Source organism: Ursus americanus, chromosome 22 (genome assembly GCF_024610735.1).
Source record: "Ursus americanus isolate L20-20 chromosome 22, mUrsAme1.1.p, whole genome shotgun sequence".
Lineage (NCBI taxonomy): Eukaryota > Metazoa > Chordata > Mammalia > Carnivora > Ursidae > Ursus > Ursus americanus.
In genome coordinates, this window is record NC_142148.1 from 48,886,001 (window position 1) to 48,913,213 (window position 27,213).

General features: G+C 43.7%; 1 protein-coding gene across 1 annotated transcript in view; it reads left to right on the top strand.

The window, feature by feature from the left end:
- Positions 1-26,872, top strand: part of LOC148108099 (focal adhesion kinase 1-like) — a 49,700-nt gene extending 22,828 nt beyond the window's left edge. The window contains exons 4-5 of the mRNA XM_087853900.1: positions 16,299-16,525; positions 26,560-26,872. Coding sequence (XP_087710026.1) covers positions 16,331-16,525; positions 26,560-26,730 — 366 coding nt within the window. The 5' untranslated portion in view covers positions 16,299-16,330 and the 3' untranslated portion in view covers positions 26,731-26,872. The remainder of the gene's footprint in view (positions 1-16,298; positions 16,526-26,559) is intronic.
- The last annotated feature ends 341 nt before the right edge of the window (positions 26,873-27,213 follow it).

Consider the following 27,213-nt stretch of genomic DNA (forward strand, 5'->3'; position numbering starts at 1 on the left):
TAAACATATAATTCAATTATAAAGTAATATTATAGAAAAATACTTTAGCTGTGTTTCTTTTCTCTGGGAGATTTGCAATTAGTAACAAAGATGTGCTCGAGAATGTGTATCATTGATTGATGTGCTCAGTAGAAGTAATTAGGAACCAGGCATGGACCTCCTCAGCCTGGCTTTAAGGGGACAGCCCTTACTGCTGTGATTTCCAGGAAACCTGGGGGTCCTGTCGTGTGACACAGACACACCAATCCAGGCTCCCACCGGCCGTCCACCCGTTCCATCTGGCCGTACTTCCTCTATTTCTTTTCATCACGTTAGCTACCATTGATTGAGTGATAAGGAAAAAGATGTCTTCCTGCCTTCTTCTTCCCATTGCCAGTCAGTCGCGGGGAAGCTGCAGTAGGAAGCCCCGTTCCAGGATGTGCCAGATTTCTCTGGCCTTTCCTGCCATAGGTGTGACAAGATGTGCCGCACCCATCAGGGTACACTCTTTTACTCCTAGTGTGGGGACTACAGTAGTTGTGTGTGTGCACGCGCATGTGTGCATACTGATGAAAGTGGGCTGCTTCCCCCAGGTCGAGGGTTTCAGGGGCAGAGAACATTGTTAGGCGGGGGTGAAAGGGCTCCCTAGTGTTTAGATGTATGGTGTACCTTAACTGAAAGGACTTCAGAGCCCCAGTGTCACACTGTCACCACCTGGCCATGGAGGAGACTTATGTCCTTAGAACATGCAGCGTCTTTCATCTTAGACTTTTATGTCGCTGTAACCAGGCAAGCACCACCCACCTCTAGCAGTTGAGGTGGAAATGAAATTAAACGAGATGACCTATGTCCTCCTTGCATGTAGAGTCACCCAGGAAGTAGTAATTTTGTTTGTAATGAGTGTTGGCAGTGGCAGACATTTGCCTCCGTTGATTGGACTGTTGGTCTTAGAGCTGGGGTCCAAGTTTGAGTTTTAGGGGATCCATGAACTTTTCAATCATATACAAAATTTTGTGTTTTTATGTATATGCATTTTCTCTTGAAAATGTTCATATTTTTCAGCAGATTCTCAAAGATCTCTGTCATATGTATGTCAGTACGTGTGTAAAGAACTCCTTTCATAGAAGATGGTAAATGAATGGTAATTTGGTATTTGCAAGCATCATTCATTTTACCTGTTTTGCACAATAACATGTTCATGTACAATTAGAAGAGAGGCCTAGGCAGAAACGTAAAAATCAAGAACAGTTGCCGTTTATGAAATGTGCCCACGTGAATCGTTTCTTTGTTAGGTTGATAATTGTGGCTCAGGCAGTTGATTTTAGCCAGTGCATTTGGCATGGCATGTTGCTTTTGGTCATTTGTCTTCTGGGAAAAATTTTTGTTCTCATTTTGTAAATAAATTGTGTGTGTGTGTGTGTGTGTGTGTACTGTAAAATGCATACATCTTGTGTATCCTGGTATAGGTTTAACTACTACCTTCCATATCAGTGTTTACAACGTCACCAGCCCCAACAGCCTCCCTCATGGTTCCTTTCAATCAATATCCCTGGGAAGGTGACCAACATTTTGATTTCTGTCACCATGACTCTGTTTTGCCTATTTATCATAATGTCCGTGAAATTCATCCAAGTTGTTGCACGTAGCACTTCCTCATTTTTCATTGCTATATAGTATTCCATTTAAGAATATACCACAGTTTGTTTTATTATTGATGGATGGTTGGGTTGTTTCCAGTTTTGAGCTATGTGAATGGCGCCGCTATGAATACTGCATGCGTCGTCGTCTTCTTTTTTTTTTTTTTAAAGATTTTATTTATTTTTGACAGAGACAGCGAGAGAGGGAACACAAGCAGGGGGAGTGGGAGAGGAAGAAGCAGGCTCTTAGCGAAGGAGCCCGATGTGGGGCTCGAACGCAGAATGCTGGGATCATGCCCTGAGCCGAAGGCAGATGCTTAACCGCTGCGCTACCCAGGCGCCCCCTGCATGCGTCTTCTGGTGGCCCTGCGCCTGGGTGTCTCTTCGGCATGTACCTAAGAGTGAAGTGGCTGCTTGTAGTGTGTGTCCCGGTGCTCTCCAGCTGTAGCAGAGATCGTTTCCGACATGCCTGTATCAGATTATAGCCCAGCTACCAGCATAGAAAAGCTCTATTTGCTCCACATCTTTGCCACGCTTATTAGCATTGTTGGTGTTTAAGATTTTGGAGCCATAGAAAAACTGTACTTAAAAAAAATAAATTTTAAAAATGGAGATAAATTTCACATAACAGAATTTCACATGTGACGTGAAATTCTCCATGTGGTTTTAAGTATACACACAGGGTTGTGCGACCATCGCCGCTGTCCGGCTCCGTCACCCCAAAAAGAGACCCAATACCCATAGCCAGGCACTCCCCATCTCCCTCCCTCCAGCCTCTGGCAAGCACGTGCCTGCTTTCTGTCCCCTTGGATTTGCCTCTTCTGGGATTGTCATATACATGGCTCCTGCAACCTACGGCCTTTTGTCTGGCTTCTTTGACTTATCCCAATGACGTCAAGGTTTATCCATGGTGTAGTGGTACCAGGACTTTGTCCTTGTTATGGCTGAATGCTCTTCTGCTCTGTTGTGTGGATACGCCAGTTTGTTTCAGCATTCATATCACTAAATGTTATTGTTCTGTTAGAATAGAGAAGATGGAAATTATTAAGCAGCACCTTTACATTTGTGTCTTGATCTGACCTCTGGCTGATTGGCTGCAGTTTATCGAAGTTTGCTTGGAGCACATGGATGGCGTCTGGGAGGCAGCCTCAGTTCCCTGCGGGTGCTCCTAGAAACAGTGCAGTGTGCGTGACACGTTCCTCTATTGGGTGACTTCGGCTAGTGGCCTCTTGGAGGCCCTTCTTCTTTAGTTAGGCCACTTCTGGGCCATTTTCCTCATCATGGTTTCTCCAGACCACCTTTTTATCCATTTCGGTTCCTTTTGTTACTGTAGCGTTAATTGGATCTTAGCTCAGCACAGTGGCTTTGTTACAATATTTAAATATCTAGCTACCTAACACAGAAGAAGATGCTAACACAACAGTCACGAGAAACTGGGGGAACCTTCATTATGGCTGGTTTTCTAGTTCGCTTAAGGCCTGAGAGAAAAAGTCTCTTGGATCAGGTTGGTCCGTCTTGGATAACAAAGTGGACTTTTTTTCCCCCTCGAATCCGTCAGTTATTTCCCCTTTTCTAAATTATTGACCCAGTATACCTGTTGTACAGTTCCGCCTTGGCTATCCAGTGAATGGTCGAGAATGACTATAACATCTAAGCCTGTGAGCCGATGAACTTTTGCTGGTGAGGTGAGCCCTTAGAGCTTGGGCTGGTGTCGTGTTCCGTGGGCCGTAGCTACCGGTAACATGGTCCCGTGCTCTCGGCTGGGAGCTCCGAGCCGGCGTAGAGACCCTCCTACAGACCGGGGAACTGCAGGGTTTCAGACCCTCCGACCGTTACTAAATACAAGGAACTGCAGAGTTCATTTGATGAGGTACGCTGGGGGCGATCACCTGGTTCCACAAAGAATAGTTGGGGGGTTATGTTTTGAGAGGATATACATCTATTGCATGTGATACCTGGCTTTTAACAGTCAGTCTGTAATTAAATTGGTCTCGGTGGGGCATACAGATACCCTGAGAGAATTTAAATAGAGCCATACTAGTGTCGGTGTAGTTCTCTGAGGAAGGCTGCTGGCCCAGACTGTTGATCCTCGGGGTCACGTGTCCTCCCGATTCCTCAGGGTCCCTGAGCTCCGTTGGGGCTCAGGGAAATACCAGTATTGTTGGTTAGTTAGTGGCACCTGGAGCCTAGTTTAGGTGTCTTGGGGTTAATAATATTCTGGTATCGGAGGTGAAAGGAAATGTGATTCTTAGATTTGGGGTGAAGTACAGTACCATTTGTGTTCCTAGCTTCAGTTCTAAGGTCCTTGTTAGAAAGTTGTAGGGATAGAGAATCAAATAGACAGTTGGACAGATTGTCCGCTAATGTGCTTGTTTTGGAAAGACAGGGAAAGGGAAAGATAGTAGGAGGGCAGAGAGGACTGGAACGGTCACTGAACAGGTTAGTAGACTGAGCCAACATAAGATAAAGATGTCTAGTATCTGTGAGTTTTGGTAGGGTCAGTTGGGTTATCTGATTGAAGTCCTTCTGGCTTCATTAAATCGAACTGGACAACTGTTTCATGATACCGGAAATAGTAGAAACATAAGACCTGCTTGTTGTGTGTAGGGCCTCCAGGATTCTCCTTTTACCTTCAAGGTGTTAGTACAGGCTTCAGGCTTTACATGGGAGGACATATGCCTGTTAGAGCCATCAGTGCAGCCACCGAGCTCACAGAGGTGGCTTCCGTAACATAGCAATCAGAAGTTTAGAAATCCAGGGGCACCTGGGTGGCTCAGATGGTTGAATGTCCAGCCCTTGGTTTCCGCTAAGTTCATGGTCTCATGGGTCATGGGATTGAGCCCGGCAATGAGTCCTGCATCCCTCCTCTTGTTGGGCTCTGCACTCAGCAGGGAGTCTGTGTGAGATCCTCTCTCTCCCTCTGCCCTCTCCCCGCCCTGCTCACATGTTTCCCTCCCTCCCCTTCCCTCCCTCTCTCAAATAAATAAATACATCTTTAAAAAAATTTAGGAAATCCAGCACAGGGTATGCCTTAATTATTTTTAATATTCTAAATTGACAAAGCAGTTGTATAGTTTTGGTTTTTGTCAAGTACAAAAAATGAGAAGGGTTTAGCAATGTTAGAAATGTCCAATGTAGAAAGTTACTATAATATTCAGAAAGGAAAAGATCAGTTTTCCATCTGGATCCCAAGATAGAATCTCTTTCATATTTGTTTTAGGTGTGCTAATTGGATCCATGGAAAAGATTATTTCTGATTGTTTCTAGGTTTTCCTCCTTTTATAGATGACAGTGTTGGCCAGTGGCCACCTCTCTGTTTCTGAGTTTAAATATATACAAGTGGGGGCACCTGGGTGGCTCAGTTGGTCTGCCTTCGGCTCAGGTCATGGTCTCCGGGTTTTGGGATAGAGCCTCACATCAGGGTCTGCTTCTGTCTCTCCCCTGTGCCCCTACCCCCTCCTCCTCCCCCTGCTGTGCTCTCTCTCTCTTTCTGTCAAATAAATAAAATCTTTATTTTTTTTAATGATTTGTTTATTTTATTATGTTAGTCACCATACAGTACATCCCCGGTTTCCGATGTAAGGCTCGATGATTCATTAGTTGCGTATAACACCCAGTGCACCATGCAATACGTGCCCTCCTTACTACCCATCACCGGTCTATTCCATTCCCCCACCCCCCTCCCCTCTGAGGCCCTCAGTTTGTTTCTCATATCCATAGTCTCTCATGTTTCATTCCCCCTTCTGATTACCCCCCCTTCCTTTATCCCTTTCTTCCCCTACTGATCATCCTAGTTCTTATGTTCCATAGATGAGAGAAATCATATGATAGTTGTCTTTCTCTGCTTGACTTATTTCACTTAGCATTATCTCCTCCAGTGCCGTCCATGTTGCAGCAAATGTTGAGAATTCGTTCTTTCTGATAGCTGAGTAATATTCCATTGTATATATGGACCACAACTTCTTAATCCAGTCATCTGTTGAAGGGCATCTCGGCTCCTTCCACGATTTAGCTATTGTGGACATTGCTGCTATGAACATTGGGGTGCATATGGCCCTTCTCTTCACTACGTCTGTATCTTTGGTGTAAACACCCAGTAGTGCAATGGCTGAATCATAGGGTAGCTCAATTTTTAACTTTTTAAGGGACCTCCACACTGTTTTCCAGAGTGGCTGTACCAACTTGCATTCCCACCAACAATGTAGGAGGGATCCCCTTTCTCCACATCCTCTCCAACAATTGTTGTCTCTTGCCTTGTCAATTTTTGCCATTCTAACTGGCGTAAGGTGGTATCTCAGTGTGGTTTTGATTTGAATTTCCCTGATGGCTAATGATTTTGAACATTTTTTCATGTGTCTGTTAGCCATTTGTATGTCTTCATTGGAAAAGTGTCTGTTCATATCTTCTGCCCATTTTTTTATTTGTTTATTTGTTTCTCGTGTATTGAGTTTGAGATGTTCTTTGTAGATCTTGGATACCAGTCCTTTATCTGTAATGTCATTTGTAAATATATTCTCCCCTTCTGTGGGCTGCCTCTTAGTTTTTTTGACTGTTTCCTTGGCTGTGCAGAAGCTTTTTATCTTGATGAAGTCCCATAAGTTCATTTTATCTTTTGTTTCTCTTGCCTTTGGGGATGTGTCATGAAAAAGGTTGCTTTGGCCGATGTCGTAGAGGTTGCTGACTGTGTTCCCCTCTAGAATTTTGATGGATTCCTGTCTCACATTGAGGTCTTTCATCCATTTGGAGTTAATCTTTGTGTATGGTGTGAGAGAGTGGTCAAGTTTCATTCTCTTGCATGTAGCTGTCCAATTTTCCCAGCACCATTTATTGAAGAGACTGTCTTTTTCCCACCGGATGTTTTTTTCTGCTTTATCAAAGATTAGTTGCCCAAAGAGCCGAGGGTCCATTTCTGGGTTCTCTTTTCTGTTCCATTGGTCTATGTGTCTGTTTTTGTGCCAGTACCATGCTGTCTTTGTGATCACAGCTTTGTAGTACAGCTCGAAATCCGGCATTGTGATGCCCCCAGCTTTGTTTTTCCTTTTCAACAGTTCCTTGGAGATTCGGGGCCTTTTCTGTTTCTATACAAATTTAAGGACTATTTGTTCCAGTTCTTTGAAAAATGTCCTCGGTATTTTGATCGGGATAGCAGTGAAAGTGTAGATTGTTCTGGGTAGCATGGACATTTTAACTATGTTAATTCTTCCGATCTATGAGCATGGAATATTTTTCCATCTTTTTCTGTCTTCCTCAATGTCTTTCAAGAGTAATTTATAGTTTCTAGAATATAGGCCCTTTACGTCTCTGGTTAAGTTAATTCGAAGGTAACGTATGGTTTTTGGTGCTATTGTAAATGGGATGGATACCCTAATTTCTCTTTCTTCGGTCTCGTTATTCGTGTATAGAAATGCAACTGATTTCTGAGCATTGATTTTGTATCCCACCACGTTACTGAATTGCTCTATAACTTCTAATAGTTTGGGAGTGGCTTCTTTTGGGTTTTCCATTTAGAGTATCATGTCATCTGCGAAGAGAGACATTTTGACTTCTTCTTTGCCGATTTGGATACCTTTGATCCCTTTTTGTTGTCTGATTGCTGTTGCAAGGACTTCTAGTACTGTGTTGAATAATAGTGGCAAGAGTGGGCATCTTTGTCGTGTTCCTGATCTTAAGGGAAAGGCTTCCACCTTTTCCCCATTGAGAATGATATTTGCTGTAGGCTTTTCATAGATGGCTTTTATGAGATTGAGAAATGTACCCTCTATTCCTACACTCGGAAGGGTTTTAATCAGGAAAGGATGCTGTATTTTGTCAAATGCTTTTTCGGCATCAATTGAGAGGATCATATGGTTCCTGAGTCTTTTCTTGTTGATATGATGTATCACGCTGATTGATTTGCGAATATTGAACCACGCTTGCATCCCAGGTATGAATCCCACTTGATCATGATGGAGAATCCTTTTAATGTACTGTTGGATTCTTTTAGTAAGTATCTTGTTGAGGATTTTGGCGTCCATATTCATTAGGGAAATCGGTCTGTCATTCTCCGTTTTGAGGGGGTCTTTGCCTGGTTTGGGGATCAAGGTAATATTGGCCTCATAGAATGAGTTTGGTAGCTTTCCTTCTGTTTCTATTTTTTGAAATAGCTTTAGGAGAATAGGTATTATTTCTTCTTTGAATGGTTGGTAGAATTCCCCAGGAAAACCATCCGGGCCTGGAGTTTTGTTATTTGGAAGGTTGTTTATCACTGACTCAATTTCTTCATAATTAATTGGCCTGTTTAAGAAATCAATTTCTTCCTGTTTCAATCTTGGTAGTTAATAGGTTTCCAGGAAGGATTCCATCTCTTCCAGATTACTTAGTTTATTGGCATATAGCTGTTGATAAAAATTTCTAATAATCCTTCCAATTTCAATGGTGTTGGTCGTGACCTCTCCTTTTTTCATTCATAATTTTAATAATTTGGGTTCTTTCTCTTTTCTTTTGGATAAGTCTTGCCAGTGGTCTGTCAATTTTATTGATTCTCTGAAAGAACCAGCTTCTAGTCCTGTTGATCTGCTCTCCTGTACTTCTGGTTTCTGATTGATTGATTTCTGCTCTAATTTTGGTCAACTGCTTCCTCGTGAGTGGATTAGGCCTGTCCCTCTGTTGCTGTTCCAGCTTCTTGAGGTGAGAATATAAAAGCTGCATTTTAGATTTTTCTATTCTTTTGAGTGAGGCTTGGATGGCTGTGTATTTGCCCCTTAGGACTGCCTTTGCAGTATCCCATAGGTTTTGGACCGTTGTGTTTTCATTCTCGTTCGTCTCCATAAATTGTTTAAGTTGATTTTTGATTTCCTAGTTTATCGAGTCATTCCTGAGCAGGACGGTTCTTAGTCTCCAAGTGTTTCAGTTTCTTCCAAATTTTTCCTCTGGTTGAGTTCCAATTTCAGAGCGTTGTGGTCTGAGAATATGCAGGGGATAATTGCAATCTTTTGGTATCGGTTGAGACCTGTTTTGTGTCCCAGAACATGGTGTATTCTTGAGAATGTTCCATGGGCATTAGAATAGAATGAGTATTCTTTGGTTCTGGGGTGTAGTGTTCTATATATATCTATGAGGTCCAACTCGTCGAGTATGGCATTGAAAGCCTTTGATTCTTTGCTTATTTTTTGCCAGGGTGTTCTGTCTATTTCTGATAGTGGAGTGTTGAGGTCCCCTACTATTAATGTATTTTTATCTATATGTCTCTTTATTCTGGTTAAGAGTTGGCTTGTGTATCTTGCTGCTCCCCTGTTGGGGGCATATATATTTATAATTGTCATATCCATTTGTTGAATACTTCCTTTAAGAATAATATAGTGCCCTTCTTTTTTTTTTTTTTTAAGGTTTATTTATTTATTTATTTGACAGAGATAGAGACAGCCAGTGAGAGAGGGAACACAAGCAGGGGGAGTGGGAGAGGAAGAAGCAGGCTCACAGCAGAGGAGCCTGATGTGGGGTCCGATCCCACAACGCCGGGATCACGCCCTGAACCGAAGGCAGACTCTTAACCACTGTGCCACCCAGGCGCCCCAATATAGTGCCCTTCTGCATCTCTAACTATAGTCTCTAGTTTAAAATCCAATCTATCTGATATGAGAATTGCTACCCCAGCTTTCTTTTGAGGTCCATTTGCGTGAACTCCATCCCCTTACTCTCAGTCTGAATGCATCTTTGGGTTCGAAATGAGTCTCTTGTAGACAGCAAATGGATGGGTCATTTCTTTTTATCCAGTCTGCAACCCTGTGGCGTCTTATGGGAGTATTTAAACCATTTACATTGGCACTAAGAACTGAGAGATAGAATTTTAATGATGCCATGTTGCCAGTAAAGTCTTTGTTTGTATTGGTTGTGACTTTCTTTTCTGTATCACTCTTGGGGCCTTTTTACCTTTATAGAACCCCCCTTCATATCTCCTGTAGGGCTGGTTTCGTGGTTACGAAATTGGTTAATGACTGGCGATTCTGAAATGTCTTTATTTCTCCATCAATTCTGAATGACAGCCTTGCTGGATAAAGGATTCTTGGCTGCATGTTTTTCTCTGAAAGAGCTTTTAAAATGCCCCCCCCCAACCCTTTCTCTCATTCCAGGTCTGTGTAGACAGGTCTGACGTAATTCTGATGCCTTTGCCTTGGTACGTGAGAAATTTCTTTGCTCTGGCCGCTTTCAATACTGTATCCTTGGATCTAATATTTGCGATTTGCACTATGACGTGACGTGGCGTAGGTTTGTCGTGGTTGAGCTTGAGAGGGGTCCTCTCTGTCTCTTGGACACGAATGTTTGTTTCCCTTGCTAGATTAGGGGAGTTTTCAGCTACAATTTGTTCAAATATCTCTTCTAGACCTCTGTTTTTCTCCACCCCCTCGGGGATGCCGATGATTCTGACATTGGATCATTTCATTGAGTCAGTAATCTCCCATAACCTACATTCGTAAATAAATAAAATCTTTAAAACATAAATACATAAACAAACACAAGTAGGTTATGATGACTTAACTGCTATGACTTAACTACACTTGTCACATTAACTTTAGATTTAAAACATGTTCATCTTAACAACACTTTGTTAATGTGGGTTTTACAAATAACATATGTTTAAATTGGCTGAATTAAGTAAGACTGTATGTAACTCAGCACAGTTGTATTCTTTATATTTTGCCATTCCTCATTTCCTTAGGAATTTTTTTAAGTCTCCAAAAATTATTCACCAATTACTTTCAAGGTCTCGGTGTTAGCAGTCTTAGAAATTAATTTATAGTTGATATTAAAGTCTAATGTTGAATATTTTCATCAGATATATAGCATTAAAATTTTTATAGTGATATCTCAAGTAAAGTAAATGATTTACATAGTTTGCCATATTATCCGAAATCCAAAAAACAGTCTGTGTAATGAAGATATTAGTTGAATTGTTATGCCGGCAGTCCATGCTTTGCATGGTTCCAGTATGTACGAATATCAGTTTCTGTGGCTTAAATAATGCCCGTCCTCAACAGAATGGTTCCGTTTTAGTTAACACAGGTATCACCTGTGGGCAATTGCATCAAGTACAGACTTGGTCTGCAGATCACTATAGAAACAACAGATGTGAAGTGTGACCAGCGGCCGGTCACGGTAGCTCTTTCCCAGTCTGCTGCTGACTGGCCACCCTGCGTCTGTAACTCAGTTTATACACAGACAGCAAATGTGTAGTCGTGGTGCCTTCTTGTTTGCCAGGGATAAACCCCTGTGACATTTTACAAAAATGGATCATCATAGGAGGGAATTGGACAACAAAGATGAGTTGCAGCGTTGAAGCAGGAAATGGTCACACTGGAAGTGAAATCGAACGGGCAGAGGTCCTGTGAAGCTGGTGACCGTGGAGCGGGAGCAGCCGAGCCCTCGGCTTGCATGAAGCCGCCCCAGGAACCAGCGGACTTAGTTGCGTTACTCTGGCCAGTGGACCCAGCAGTTATTTCAGCTCTTAAAGCCGGTGTGTGGAGTTTGGGCAGGCTCTGCGTGCTACAGCTGGAGGTGATGCGGACGCAGAAATCCCAGCAGTGCGGCGGGAAGTAACGGAGAGTGTAAGTGTGTGGTGTGCGGTGCGGCAGAAGCTTCCTGCGCCGTGCGGATCACCGTGCAGCGTTCTGACTGAGACGGTCACAGAAGCACATAGCTGACTGTAGGAATGTTGACTTTGCTGTGGAGCCAGACTTTCTAGTTGTGTGGTCAGAGGAGCTTTGCAAATAAAGGTGAACTTATTGACAAGTGAGGAAGAGAGTTGTGACAAAAAATAGGATGTTCCGGAGGAGGAGACGTGGCAAGAAAGTTCGTAGCAGAGGCGGTTTCGGAGGTGGCTTTTGACACTGAATGTACGAGGCTACGATGATGGAGGCTGACCCAAAACTTAGAAAGGAGCATGACAGTTTGCCAAGGCATTGGAAAGATACTTACTCTGTGTCTTTAGTCATAGAGCGAGGGGAAGAAGAAGGCAAGTGCTGTTCAAACCACTTTTGTCAAGTCATCGTAGGCCCCACGCTCCTGTGCAAAGCGAGAACCACCTGTGCTTCCTTTAGTTGGGATCCATGCGATATTAGTTATCTTTGCTGATAACAAGTCATCCCAACACTTAGTGGCTTAAAATGACAAGAATTATTTTGTTCCAATCTGTTGTCTGGACAGGGCTCCAGAGGGACAGCTGTTTCCATGTGGCGGGAGCTCAGGAGGCACAGCGGGCAGCCAGAGGGCCCACTCGGAGGCTGGCTCTGCCACGGGCCTCGGAACTCGATGCTGCCTGTCAGCGGGCAGCTCAGCTCAGGCTTTGGTTCTTGGAGCTCAGTTCTCGGGCTTCTTGCGCTTCTGGGTAGCATGTGGTTGGGTTTCATGAGCGAGCAGCCCAAGAGAACCAAGGGAACCTAGTTTGCCTCTTAATACCTGGCGCGGGATGTTTCTTAGGTGAGTCAGGAGCCCCCCCAGATGTGAGGGGAAGGAACGTGGCCTCCACCTGTGGAAGAGAGAGGCAGAGTCACACTGGAGCAGGAGGCACTTTCACAGCGACTTTTGGAAAATACAGGCCGTCACGTATTGATATAACATTAAATATTTAAGTAACGTTAGCTCTTTGTTAAGTAAAATCAATATAGGAAATTTAGTGTATTCAGATTAGACTCTTGATGAGAAGAGAAACCCAAATCTTGTATGAAAGAACAACATTTGGGAGAGGAAAGTTTTTACAGCAGTCTAGTTTGTTTAAGGATTTACTGTAACTAGGGTCATCACCAACTTCTTAAAAACTCTCCAAACTTGTTTATGTCTGAAGTTTTTAAAATTGAGCTGTATCAGTTTGCATTCTTTGCTCCTTCTCTCATGTTCTGGCAGACATCTCAAGTTTTATTAAAGGGCTGGCATATTTCAAGGAGAATCAGTTTGCTGTCTTGGTGGGATCTTGGTGTGTTATAGTGAGTATCATCTAGGGAACTCTGGGAGTATTTTGCTTCCTCTCTTGCATCTGTGCTATTTTATGGAGTATTTATATCAGACTGTGGGGTGAGGCCCAGCTTGAACTCCAAGGTTTGTCAGCACCTTGTTTCCTCACACCCTGACTTGGGACTGCCCTACTTCTTTCAAGAGCAGAAAAGGTGTCTATCTCCTGTGTTCAAGGGAGAGCCGAGGCTCCGATAGTCAGCAGCGAGATTAGCATTCCATTTTAGGAAGCCCTGCCCTGCACCCCCCTCCCCCACCCTCCCCGCAGTGCTGCCTGGGGCAGTGTGCTGAGTGTCAGAGCTCTGATGCCTGAGCAGGTCTCAACTATGGAATGAGAAGTCCCAAGCGAGGCTTTTTGCTACACTTCCCCATTATCAGCATCCCCCAGCAGAGTGGTACATCTGTTATAACTGGTGAACCTACATGGACACATCAGTTATCGCCGAAGTCCACGGTTTACTGTAGGGTCACTCTTGTGGTGTACGTTCTGCGGGTTTGCACAGATATATAATGACATGTATCCTCATTATACTGTCCTACATAATCTTTTTGCTGCCCGAAAAGTCCTTTTTGCTCCACTTTTTCATCCTTGCCCCCCCCAAACTCTGCATCCACTGAAATTTTTACTGTCTCTGTGGGTTTGCCATTCCTAGAATGTCATATATTTGGAATCATATAGTGTGATCGGCTTCTCTCACTTAGTAATATGCATTGAAGGTTCCTCCAAGTCTTTTCATGGTTTGGTAGCTCATTGCTTTTTAGCACTAAATATTCCATTGCCTGGATAGACCACAGTGTTTTTTATCCTTTCACCTGCTGTAGGGTGTCTTGGTGGCTCCCGTGCTCTGACAGTGTGACGAAGACTGCCGCAAACAGAGACCTCTGAGTGTTTAACCACCCTTGCCTTCCTATGACGAGTCCCTCTTGGTCATGATACATTATAAAATATTGCGTGATGACATTTGCTGATCTTTTTTTTTTTTTTTTAAGATTTTTGCACCTGTGTTTATAAGAAAGATTGATTCGTACCCTTTCTCATATTGTCCTTGACTGGTTTTGTATCAGTGTTTTGCTGGTTTCATAAGATAAGTTGGGAAATGTTCCCTATTTGTTCAGTGGAAGAATTTCTGTAAGATTAATATTATTCTTCCTGAAATTATTGGAAGAATTCAGATATTCCTTTGTGGGAAGAATTTTAATTGCAGATTGACCATTTTTAACGGAATAGGTCTATTTAAATAGGCTTTATATTTATGGTTTTGGTTTCGTACAGCAGCAGTTTCTAATGGCTTGGGCTTAAGTTGTACTTTGCAAAGAATTGTGTATGCCCCATCTCAGGGTACCTGGGTGGCTCCGTCGGTTAGGTGTCCGCCTTCGGCTTTGGTCCTGATCCCAGGGTCCTGAGATCAAGCCCCAAGCTAGGCTTCCTGCTCACTGGGGAGCCTACTCCTCCTCCTCCCTCTTCCTCTGCCCCTCTGCCAGCTTTTGTGCTCTCTCTTTCTCTGTTAAATAAATAAATAAAATCTTTTAAAAAAGAATTGTGTATGCATCTCAACTTTTATGTTCATTGGCATAGTCATGATATTCTCTTAATAATATCTGATATTCTATCATTACTTCCTATTATTAACATTCTGTTATCTGTTCTGCTTCATTCTTGATGTCATTAGTTTTCGCCTTATCTTTTTTTTCCTTGATTAGTCTTGCTAGAGGTCTATCAGTTGCATTATTCTTGTTAAAAAAAAAAACCAAACCTTGATTTTGTTCAACTTCCAAATTGTACTGCGAAATATGGATATTTAGATGATTAATTTCCAATCTTCATTTCTAATACATGCATTTAAGAGTATTGATCTTAGGGACGCCAGGCTGACTCAGTAGGTGGAACGTGCAACACTTGATCTCAGGGTTGTAAGTTCAAGCCCCAGGCTGGGTGTAGAGATGACTTAAAAATGAAGTCTTTAAAAAAAATAATAAAAGCGTAGATTTTATTCTAATCACAGCTCTGTCTGCATGTAGTATTGATCTTTCTTTTAATTGTATTGTCGAATTGAGAATACTTTGAGTTTCTTTTTGGCTAATGGGTTGCTTGAAATATGTTGCTTAATTTCCAAACGGTGATTTTTTTCCAGACAGTTGGTGATTTTTTAATTATTTTGTTGTTGTCCAGCTTTAATGCTAGAGACAGAATATACTTTTAATAATTTTAGTCCTTTGATATTTATTGAATCTTGCTCTTTCACCCGCCACGTGGTCAATTTTAGTGACTGCCTCCTGTGCGTAGTTAGTGGGTACTTCTCTTGTGGAGGTGAATTGCGCTTGGGTGTAGTGCTTTCTGTTGGTTAGATTGAGTTTGTCTGTCATGCTGTTCCCGTTTTGTCTGCTGGGCCCAGGTGGACTCCTAGTCTCTTCTGCCTGTCTTCAGCTTCACTGAGCTTCTAATGGCTCCCTTTGGGCTTGGTTTCAGGATTGGTAACTATCTTAAAGGGACAACTAGCGGAGTGTGTGGCTCAGTTCTCCACCCTGTCCTGCTCACCAGAGTCCTAGGGTCCCCATGCTCATAACTTGGTCTCTCACTGCCAGAAGCTCAGCTGCTTTCTCTCTCATTGGTGGCTTTTTCTTGGATCTTCAGGCTCTTGAAGGCCCAGAATTGGCAAATGCCCTTTGGGAAGAGGCAGCTGTTGTTCAGTGTCTCTTCATGTCTCCACCTATGTCCCCTGCTGTCCTGGTTGCCTCACAACATCTTGGACTCCAAACGTTGGTCTGGTTTTTTTGGTTTTTTTTTTTAAAGATTTTTATTTATTCGACAGAGATAGAGACAGCCAGCGAGAGAGGGAACACAAGCAGGGGGAGTGGGAGAGGAAGAAGCAGGCTCATAGCAGAAGGGCCTGATGTCAGGCTCGATCCCACAACGCCGGGATCACGCCCTGAGCCGAAGGCAGACGCTTAGCCGCTGTGCCACCCAGGCGCCCCGTTGGTCTGGTTTTTAACCTGACTTTTCTCAGTGGGAGTGTTCATGTTCGCCAAGCTATTGCCCCACATTCAAATGGAAGTCTTCCTATCACACCGACAGACCAGACAGTGGTTGGTTTGTGCTTTCTGGTTTCGTTTTATTTTCAGTTGTGACTTGTCTGACTCTCCTCCTGCTGAGGGACTGGATAAGTGGGAGGACTTGGTTTTAACTCTGGGGTTTTTGTCACCAGTGCCTAGTATGTGTCATGACCACTCATTGCATTTTTATTGTAGGAAGAAAGAACTTGCATCTCATGTATAGGTTTTCAGAAGTAGTCAGCAAAATTAACATATTTGGCTTTCCTGTGAGGTTTTCCCACAGATTTAAAGGCTATGATTTTAAAAGGGTGGACGGTGAGGTGACATTGTTCATAGATAACATGGTGAATGTTTGACAGAGCTAAAATAGGACTTCTGGTCTTTTAATTTGTTAAGAAAATTTAACAAATATTTGTTATGCTATCGTGAATTCGGTAGTGCTCTGGGTGCAGGAGAGTACAGCGATTATCTTGGTCAGTCAGGTCTCTGCTCTCCCGATGCTCACCTTCTGCATATGACATGACCACAGGGGAAGAACATAGAGCAGTGTTGTTAATATAAGGATCAGTATATCATGTTTTAATAGATTTTAACCACATTTTTATAGATTTCAAATATGGTACACTGACAGCTTTTTTTTCCCCCTTCTAGAGTATGACAGATACATAGCATCTAGCAAAATAATGGCAGCTGCTTACCTTGACCCAAACTTGAATCACATACCAAATTCGAGTACCAAAACTCACCTGGGTACCGGAGTGGAACGTTCCCCTGGGGCAATGGAGCGAGTGTTGAAGGTCTTTCATTATTTTGAAAACAGCAGTGAGCCAGCTACTTGGGCCAGTATGATCAGGCATGGAGATGCTACCGATGTCAGGGTAAGTGCATTTTCCTGGGAGAGACCCTTCATGGACATTAAAGTTACATGGGCCTAGGTTAATGGCACACACCAAAAAAGATAAAAATTTTTATTCCCATATTACAGTGATGTTAACTTTTTCTTTATATTATTTATTCACTTAATATGTGACTGACAGAATTTTAATTGTAAAATATCTTAGGAAAATAATAACTGAATCATGTTATTCATATAATGCTATTGATGTTTTTCTCTCCTTTTTTTTTTTTTTTAAACTTCTTAGGACATAAGAGAACAAAGCAATTAAAACAACCTCTAATACTTAGGAAATAAATTATTTTCTATAAAGTGAATTTTGAAGGTATCTGCATGACTCCAGATAGGATAGGTTCTTCAAAAACTGATTGGTTCCACACACCAGACATTTGTCAAGGTTCTGGGGATATAAAGGGTCCCTGCTCATACAGCTTACTATCTACTGTGGTGGGGAGGAGACACCCATGGCCTTAGTTGCAGTGCAGAGTGTGCTTCCCAAGGCAATCCTGGTGGCGAGGTTGCCTGTGTGAGTAATGTTGAGTGTAGGTGGTAGCCTGTGGGCGGTCAGTGAGCATCGTGGCCAAGAGAGGTGAGAGGCGCTTCGTGGGCCAAGATTGCTGAGAGTGGGGGGTGAGAGGGTAGCGGTGTGGTTTCTGAAAACTGAGTTCAGGACGCCAGTTTTCAGCAGGTGTTTACTTTGGCCAGGTGTTACAGAGAAACTGCTCCTTCCTTCCCTCTGCCTACTCCGTGTTCATCTCTAAGGAGGACAGTGTCCAATGCCAGGATGAACAGATACATCTTTTTTCCCCCCTTTCTTTTTATACTAATGAAGCTATTTAATCTGCTGCTCTTAAACTTATATGCCTTAAGTACTTTTAAGCAAATTAAAGGGATTGACAGAATTTAGATTGAAGGGCACAGTATTACATTGAAGTTCTATGTAATTTCCATTACCTCTATAATATTGCAGTACTCACTGTTCAGATGGATTATTCAAAGGTGAATAATTCATTCAGGGTTTAAATATGTACTAACATCTACTTGCGGTATAATTGAAATATAGTAGTCTCTTGTTTTAAAAAGCTTCAACTTTTTATGAAGCTTGATGGCTTTTTCTAGCTTTCCCATAGTTTTATTTTATATTTAATTTTATAAACAGAGTCACTTGGTAGAAAGGCCAGCAGCCAGTGTTCTACCTTAATGTTAACTGGAAGATTCATATTGGAGAGAAACCTTGCAAATGTAGAGCTTACGGGAAGGCTCTTAGTATATGTTCTAGTCTTTGTGAATTTCAGTTACAGTGAATGAGGAAGTCTCTTAAAGCACTGCATCAGCCTTAATAAACTTCCGAGTATTTGTACAGGAGGGGAGCCCTTTCAGAGATGTGAATTTGACAAGACATTTAGCAAACATTCAAGATTGATTATAACTGAAAATGCACCGTGGAAAGGCTCCGCGACAAAGGTGTTTTGGTATCAAATTTACTATACACAAGAGGATCCATATCAAGGAGAAAACCAATGATCCCTGGGCACATGTCAAGCCTTTAGCCAATGTTACAAACTTACCAGATGAAAACATTTATATTGTGAAGAAGAACTTAAACCAGATTCACATTCCTAAGTTATGAGAACATATTCGTCGGACTTTTATGAAGATCAATATGAGCAAATCCATGTGCCTGAGAACCAGGTGGTTTTACTTCATAGTAATTGATAAATGTTTGAAATTAAATAGGTCCCATCAGTTGATGATTTTCACCTTGAGGCAAAGAACTCTGAGTTGGCATTGGTTCACCACAGCTTTTCCTGTGATGGAAGGTGGGCGTTATTCATCACTCACATTCATTTAATGCTGTAATATTTGAAAATGCAGTAGTTTAATTCTAAAGTAATGGATTTGCACAACTGAACAGAACAGTACTGAAGCACATGTCCATGCAGTCTTTCTCCCCAAGAAGCACCACACAAGGAACACTACAGATAAAGGAACCGGCATATATCGTTAGGGGTACAGTGGAGGGAACGTGGCAGCATTTGAGGCCCAGTGACCTCCGGCAGAAATGGGGTGGGGGGCTGAGTTCAGAGTGGAAGCATAGGCACTTGGTAGAAAGCAACAGACCATTTAATAATGGTAGCAAAGAGGAAGCCAGGCCGCCCAGTTTCTGAAAAGAGATCGCTTACTGTTATCCAAAGTAACCGAATATTAGAAAACAACCCAAAGGAGCTGAATAATTCGATTCAGACCCCACCCTGCTGCACTGCCTGCTCCGGTCGCCGTGTGCAGCAGGTGGACACTCGGGCGTAGCCAGTCTCAGCCGATGTCTTGTAAGTGTAAAAATACAAGGTTTTGAAGACTTAGTGTGAAAAAAGAAGGTAAAATATCTCATTAATAAGCTGTTTTGATTGCCTGTTGAAAAGATCATGTTCTTGACATATAGTAGGTGAAATAAAATGTTATTAAAATGGAATTCACCCATTTCTATTTATTTATTTATTTTTAGAAATTTTAAAGGAACATGTACAGCTTGCATTTTCATTTCTGCTAGACAGTTGTGCTCAGTAGAAAGTAATTTGCTTGACTCAAGAACCAGGACCTTTGGGGATGTTGAGAAAATATCTGGATTCTTGTTGTAATTCATTATAGAGGTTTTATTTCTCATGCTGCAGTTAGTAATTTTACTCCTTTTACAGATATGTGCTACTTTAATTAATTTAAATGTTTGGTTGTTGAAAGGATTCCTAGGACTCCACCATTTATAGGCAAAGCGTACAAAGCAGTGTCTCAGGTGCAGGCCTCATGGCCTTGGACACTCGGAGGCCATCCCTGGCCCACGTGGCCACCTGTGTAGGAGGAGGCCCAGCACCTTCTTCGGGCGGGGGGGTGGGTCTGTGAGATGGGCACGTAAGCACGTTCTGTCTACGTCATCTGCCTCAACCTGACTGGTGTGGCTGCCCAGATGCGACCAAAATCAGGTGCGAGTCATAACGCCGGTCATGATTCCTGCCAAGTGCTGGCAGACTGGTGCATCCTGCCCCTAAATAAGCAGCAGCCCACGGAGGCAGACATCACCTACCTCGGCCATAGCGTTGGCCCCGGGTCAGTAGCAGGCCCCAGGCAGCTCCGGAGCTCAGATTGGGGTTAACTCATGCTGGACTATATTGAATTAGAATGGTCATCTAGAAACATTGTAGTGGTACTTCAGAATAATAAGGGTGTATAGAAAATTCCAGATTCTACCAGAGGAATCCCCTACTTGCGAAACAGAATGACATTTACATCAAACTTTTCATCAGCAATGCTGGATGCAGGACAACACTGGAACAGCATCTTCTCAGGGCTCAGGAAAGTAAGTTGTACCGCAGAAGTCTTCCAGACAGACTACCAATCATGAAGACTGGGAATGAAGATGTCTTTAGAGAAATAAGGGTGTAGACCGTTAATCCCACAGGCTGTCTTTAAGAAAACAGTTAGGAGACATAATAGAACAGATCCGTGAACCCAGAAAGAAGTGCTGTAGGGATGCAGGCGGCCACAGGTCACCACCATGCTGTGGTCTCCGTGCAGCCCCCGTGCACCTCTCCTCCATCTTCTTGGTCTCTTCAAGCTGTGACCACCGTTTAATCCAGCTCTGCCTTTTCCACACCTGCCCTCATTCTGACTGGTCTCCCTCTGAACTTGGGACCTGTGTGCCGCCCAGCTGCATCTGTCCCTCTCCTCCGTCTCTACGCTTCTGACTCTGAAAGGACTGTCTGTGTGTCAGTCTGAGGGCTTCCCTTCTTTCAGACACTTAGAATCATCTGTTCCTCCTCCTTTGCTTACGTCCTACACCCAGTACGTTAGACGGTCCTGCCACACGGTCACCAGATGCACCTAGAATCCTCCCACTTCACCTGATCCCTACTGCGACACCTTCTTCGAGCCACATGGTCTCCTGACCTCCCGCTGTCCCCCTGGAACCCCTGAGTCTGTTCACAGCCCAGCAGCCAGGTGACCCTATGAAAACGAAAGCCAGAGCGTGTCACTCCTCAACTCAGAACCTTCCTGTGGCTTCCTGTCTCATGTAGGGTGAACGTTCAGGTCCTTCAGAAGCCCCTGACTCTCCTCTCCCTGTCACGCCCCATGACCTTCTCTCCTCCAGCTCGCTCCCTTTGACTTTCAGCTTCCTGCGCTGTTTCTCTAACATGCCAGTCTTGTAATCAGTCATTTGCTCAAAACCTCCAGCAACTCCCCATTTCTCTCAGAGGAAAGCCAGATTCCTTCAGCAGCCTACGAGGACCTACAGGATCTGGCTCTTTGTGGCCTGTTCTTATTTCCAGTGACTGCCCTCGTTCCCTCGGCCTCCCAGCCCCGGAGAGCTCCCTCTCTGCCACCTTTTCTATTGCCCGTCACCCCATTTTGATGATGATTGGTCCTTGCTGAGATTATCTTGTTTCTTGATTTGTTTGCTCTTTTATTCCCTGCTTTCTTCCCTAGACCGTAAGCTCTGTGACAGCAGGGGCCTTTCTGCCTCCTGGTATTGTCCCCGGCATCTTCAGCAGGGCCTAGCAGGCACACAGACTGGTGCTTGACAGAGCCCCATTGGAGTAACTACACGAATCCTAGATGAAATGGAGTACTTCTGACAGAAATGTAAATTAGGAACATTGGTTGCAGAAGTAGAAAGTAGTAGACTGATGACCGTAAAAGAAATTGAATTGATAATCAGAGATTACACCTATTGAAAGCCATACCTGTCCTTACTGATAACTTCTGTCAGACCTTCATTCCTACCTTGTTACTATTTTCCTTAAATCACAGGGTCTAGAATAATCCATTTTCTACCCAGACACCAAATCGGGGCAAGTACCATATAATGCTGCTAAAGATTAAGTTGCAGTTGAGTTGTTGGACAATATTCTTGTCACCTTCAAAGTTATCTTCAAGTTTATTAACAGGCCCAGTGCCCTTTCCTGACTACGTAGTACACTGCGAGGTTTCAGTGCTCGTCGTGAGCCTCTAGAGGAAGGTGATGTAATTACCTGAACCTGCAAGAGGAAGTGAACACAAGAAATTCAGTCCTGTAGTTTGCTAAAAGGTGCATGGAGTTGGTTGGATTAGGACTAACTATTGTAACCAACTGGTAGTAGGAAGAATAACAGTAGAGAGAAGCATTCTGATCAATTTAAAACCGGCTTGCTGACCAGAGTGGGCAGACACGTGAACAGTGTGGGATTCTCTGAGTTTGTGGGAGTTAGGAGCTCTGTGAACAGTGCTGTGCTAAGAATGGCTAGTGGCTGTAGGGGAAGGCAGCCAGCAGGCAGTTTTCCCTGAGTTCAGCCCAGAGGGCTGCCTGGGGAACTCCGTGTGTGGTAGTCCCGTGGTCTCCAGTGTTCACTGCTAGGTGGTGTCACAGATGCCTTATGTGTGTCTCAAACGTAAACTTCTTCTGTCTGATAGAGGATCGGGTGAATGCGCATTTAAAAGCTCGAACGCTGATTATGGTTTTTCAAATAACTTTGGTGCAGGAAAGGACTACAGAGATTTTAGTTAAATTATTCCTTTAATGGAGGGAGAGTATCATCCAGGAAGAAACTAGAAAGAAAATCCTTAAGGAAAAAAACAGACTCAAAAGCAGTGTTAAGAAGAATATGGGACAGTAAGAGCATGAGAAAGAATTCTCTTATCACTAGATGCTTAGAGGTGGCGATTGTGGTAGGGAGAAGAATGGCCCTTAAAAGGTCCACATCCTAATCTAGAACCTGTGTATATGTGACCTTCCATGGCAGAAGGGACTTTGAAGATGTTACCGAGATGAAGAGGACCTTGAGATGGGGGAGATGAGGAGCCGCAGACCTTTTCTGGCTGTGGTCCGAGGCAGGGGACTGCGGATGAAGGGTTGGCTGCAGTGCAGACGCACAGAGGGGCCTCTAGCAGCTGGAGAAGGCCGGCCGAGAGCTTTCAGAAAGCAGCACATCCCTTCCAACACCTGGATTTTAGCTCAGTGAGACCCATTTCAGATTTGGGATCTTCCAGAACGGAGAAGTATACGTTTGTGTTCTTTTAAGCCCCTCCGTGTGTGGTTATTGGTTACAGCAGCAGTAGGGAGCAGATAGACACAGGCGTGCTTTGTCTTGGCCGAGTTGGGGCCGACTTCTGCGTGAGTGCTGAGCTGACAGAAGGGCTGCACTCATGTTGGAGAGCAGGGTGTGGATCTCCACGCCTTCTTTGTGGTACAGAAAGACCTGCACAGGAGGAGCCGAGGACAGTAACAGCTGTCGGTTTCCTTACTGTGAGGAGCATCTGAAAGAGAGACGCAGAAAAATAACGGCTGGACGTTGTAACAAACAGATCAGTAGTGATGAGTGCACTTGTAACTCCTGGGAGGAAGTAAAGACACGAGCACTGTTCACAACACAGTGTGTGGTTTTAGATCTCTCTCATAATAAAGACATCTTGCAAATCACTGTGAGAAGACAGCTAGACACAGCAAGTATCTCTTGTTATCTTGTTGCCACCTTCCCCACAGACTGTTCATGGTCCCCTCTCTCCTTCTAGATTAAGGCTTTGGAGACTAAGGGTGCTGTCTTACCACCAGATGTAGGCTAGATGCAAATGACCAAAAGAGTGAGTGAACATTCAAGAGTGGATGAACATGAAGGAATGGTTTGCAGGATTTCTTTCTACCAGTGGAAAGGTCATTATTTCTTTCTAGAGCATAGTCTGAAAGATAAGTGACCAAGTGGAACCAAGCAGAATCATAAAAAGAACTTTTAGAAATGAAAGTACAGTGTCATCTCACTAGTATATAATGAGGGAAATGTAAATTATAATAATGAAATGCCCCCCCTTCTATGGTCCATCACATCGATTAACACTTTAAGATTAATTTTACCCAGCATTGGCATGAGGTGAAGGACAGTCTCTAACATTGTGTGCCAAGTATAATTGGTATAGTTTCCCTGGTGGCCATACTTCCAAAATGTCACATTTTAAAGTAGCTTTTGACCCAGTGCGTCTGTTTCTAAGCAGTGCTGCTGCATGTGTACGATGCCAGCTAGAAGCTCGTTCATAGCAGAATTGCGTGCACCTCCACTTCCCTTTCTCCCCCAGAGCAAGGAAGCTGACAAGAAAATAACTGTCCACCCGTAGTAGAATGGCTCTGAGGCTACGTGCTATGTTCCTGATAAGATGGAAGCCTGGTGTACACACTGGCTAGTGTCTTTTCATCCTCAAGAAGAATTCTTTTCCTGCGAATATCTCATGTGAAAATTAATCAGGAAAATTATATATTTCCAAATTCTGGGATATGATACAGATGAGTAAAGGGATAGTTCAGAGTAGCAAAGTGTAGGTTTATATACTGTAGGGTAGGATTGTCCTGGGACATCAAACCAGGATGAGAAATTTAAATGTAATTCAGCTGCCATTAGTGGCAAATTATAAAGCCTTGTCCTGTTATCTCCCTAGAGATCTTTTTCTGAATGTACGTCTTCCAGAAATAATACATGCATACTTTTCCATATGGTAGTAATGTTGGGTTTGGGGTTTTTTTTTTTTTTTTTGAGTATGCATTCCTTACTAAATACCTAGTCCTCAAAGTTATTTTTCAGTTATGCAGAACCAAATATTTGGTTCTCAAAATTATTTCAGTTACTGAGTGTATGTACTGAGCTTCAAATATAGAAGTCCTGTGTATTCATAATCTTGGCCACCATTCAAACTGAGTCAGCAGTGAGATATTCAGGAGTTCTAGAGAAACAGGACAGAACACAGTATGGAAGCATAAAGAAAAAGCAAAACGTGAAATAAAGGGAAATGTCTGTGTGTTTATTGCTTTTAATTTTTTAGTGGAAAGTGAAAGTTGCTACCTTGTTTAATGAGGAGGTTCTGTAGGATGGGAACTCTGTTCAACAGAACCCAACCTGAGGTCACACTGGGTGTCTTCAGGTGGCGTGATCAAGTGAATGGACTAAAACTGTATCTATCCCATAAAACTCCAGATTGGGAGCCTGTCTTTCCCCTGGGCTCCACAGCTCTGGACTAAGCGTCCGTACACTTGCCTCTCTGCAGGTAGGCATCTGTGTGCCCATTCCTTGAGAGGTCATGAAGATAACCTTTGCTAGGGGTCATCAGGGAGGGCATCCAGAAAGGGTGGGATTTCCCTCAGACTGTGGATGGTACATCAACAGTAAGAAACCGTTTGTCCCCGAAGGATAGACCTGGTGAGACAGAGGGTTGGGGACGGATGTGAACATAAACTTCGGCCCTAACAGCAGAGAGGCAGCTCTGGAGTCTGTGCTAGCAGGGAGCTGCTGTGGAGTAAAGAGATGTGCTAAAACCCGAGCTTTAGTGAGGGCCACCGGTGTCGGTGTGCTCTCGGTAGTGAATTGGCAGAGCTGGGACAGGAAGACAAAGCGCTTTCGTGGGAATTCGAAAGCGGCGCCAGTGCCTGTCCTGTGCAGCTCAGGGATTTGTGTTGTTGGCAAGGAGAAGCTGCAGAAGTTGCCGCTGAAAGAATTACTCGAAATGGCTGTCTCTTCCCCCTAGGCAGATCCCCTGCCCCAGAGCACAAGAGGTGAAGACTAGGGGGCGGGCTGGGTTTCGGCTCCCGCTGCCCCGTGGCTGGGTGCCCTTGGGTAGACACAACCTGCAGCGTCTTTCGTGGTGGCCTGACAGATTCTGGGCCTTGAATCAAAAGCCAGGAAGGACATTTATGCTTACTTCAGTTTCACCCAGACATCTGTAGGCTGCACACATCCTTCCTGTCCCACAGAGAGCTCATCTGCCTTTGACGCCTCCAGCCTGTCCTTTGTCCATGCTTTCTCTCCGATGATGCCAGTCTCCCGTGCTTGATACACAACCTTCTCCTGGGATCCAGTAGTCTGAAGGGGAGGCTGACCACGGGCAGGTGATGATGCCTTTAGTGTGGACACACTGGGTCCTTGACAGGTTTTGCATATATAGGACACGTTACTTATCTTTTCTCATGAGTAGGGATAGGAACATTCTTATTATCAACAGCATCATGCCCTAATATAGACATATTTAGTATACGTAGGAACTTTTTAAGATGTGCCTTATATTACAAGTAATATGATGCTTTCAGTCAATTGCTAATTTAAAAAAACAGTGATTTTCTTTAGCAGTCATTTGCATGTTAATAGCAGCCTCATTAAAAATTATGAATGGCCTGAAGTGTTGAGAAGAGTGCCGTGGTTATCATGAGCACACCTTCACGTAAGGGAGCGGATGGTCTCTGCTGTATTCCCCTGTGAGTCTTCCATATGTGCTGCCCATTTACATCCCTGTACGCACGAGACCTCCACAACCGTGAGAGCACAGGTCAAGACTCGGGGTTACGGCTTCCTTGCCCTCGTCCCAGGATAAGCTTCTTTGCGAGGCAGCCTTCCCTGCCGCCTTCAACTCTGAACTCATGGGCACGTGTGTTAGGAGCATTAGGTTTGGGGACTATTTTAGATTGCTGCATTGTAAGTGACAGAGAGCTCATAGTAGATTGGGTAGGCCCAGCTTCCAGTAACTTCTCCTACATCATCGATACTATCAGAAGCGTGGCCTTCATTGTATGTTTCTAACTGTGTTTCTTAAGAAATGACATGAAGTTGCAGCCTGGTCTAAACCAGTATGCTGTCCTGGGTTCAGAAAGTGGGACCCCCTCCTTAGGTCTAGTTCTCAGCACGTGACCTCCAGGGGCGGCCGGAACGCTTGGTCAGGTTTTGGGGGTGCCGCAGAGGTAGAGCTGCAGAAATGCATGTTACGTTTCCGTGCCTCGGTTATCACTAATGAAAAGGGAAGAGCCTCTTGTGTTTTATTCAGAACTTTTCCTTGTTCATAAAAATACTATTTGAGAAAAAAGATTCCTGAGAAAAATGAAGTAATTTATTTAACTTGATACTCTTTTTACCAAAGATTTCTGCTAACTAACTAAAAGAAATTCACATTGCATTAATTTTTAGCATACAGTTGTTTTTTTTCTGTTTGTTTATAACAGTCATTTTTGTGGGGGGTATGTTTTAGGGGATCATTCAGAAGATAGCGGACAGTCACAAAGTAAAGCACGTGGCCTGCTATGGATTTCGCCTCAGTCACCTGCGGTCAGAGGAGGTTCACTGGCTCCATTTGGATATGGATGTCTCCAATGTGAGGGAGAAGTATGAACTTGCACACCCACCAGAGGAGTGGAAGTAAGATTACATACCTACTTTGGCGTGACTCACACTTATTTGTTTGCATATTAAATCACACACAAGAGGATGAGCGTCTTTGCTTAATTTTCTTACTGATTGTAATTACGACTCCTGTATAAATAAAATTGGCTGGTAATGATTAACCAGTGATCTCTTCTAGACTTCTGTTCCGTCTGTCTTTGTGGCACCACCGACTCTGGACTGCCTGAGCTTCTCAGGGGTTCTGTGGTGATGGCCTTTGGCTAGTCACACTTCTCTTGTCAGGACTCCTTTGTTTCAGCCTCGGCTCGAAGAGCTCAATTCCTCATTTTTTTCCTTTCTGTCCTGTTAGCATTCTTTTGTGCAGCAGGACTTCCTGAGCCCTGAGGAGACCACATCTAATTATCTCATGAACGGGCTGCACGGCTCGTGAGCCCGGTACCCTCCGGCTCGCCTGAGAGGACTGGGTGTGTACTTGACGTTCACGTGCTACAATTAAATGAGG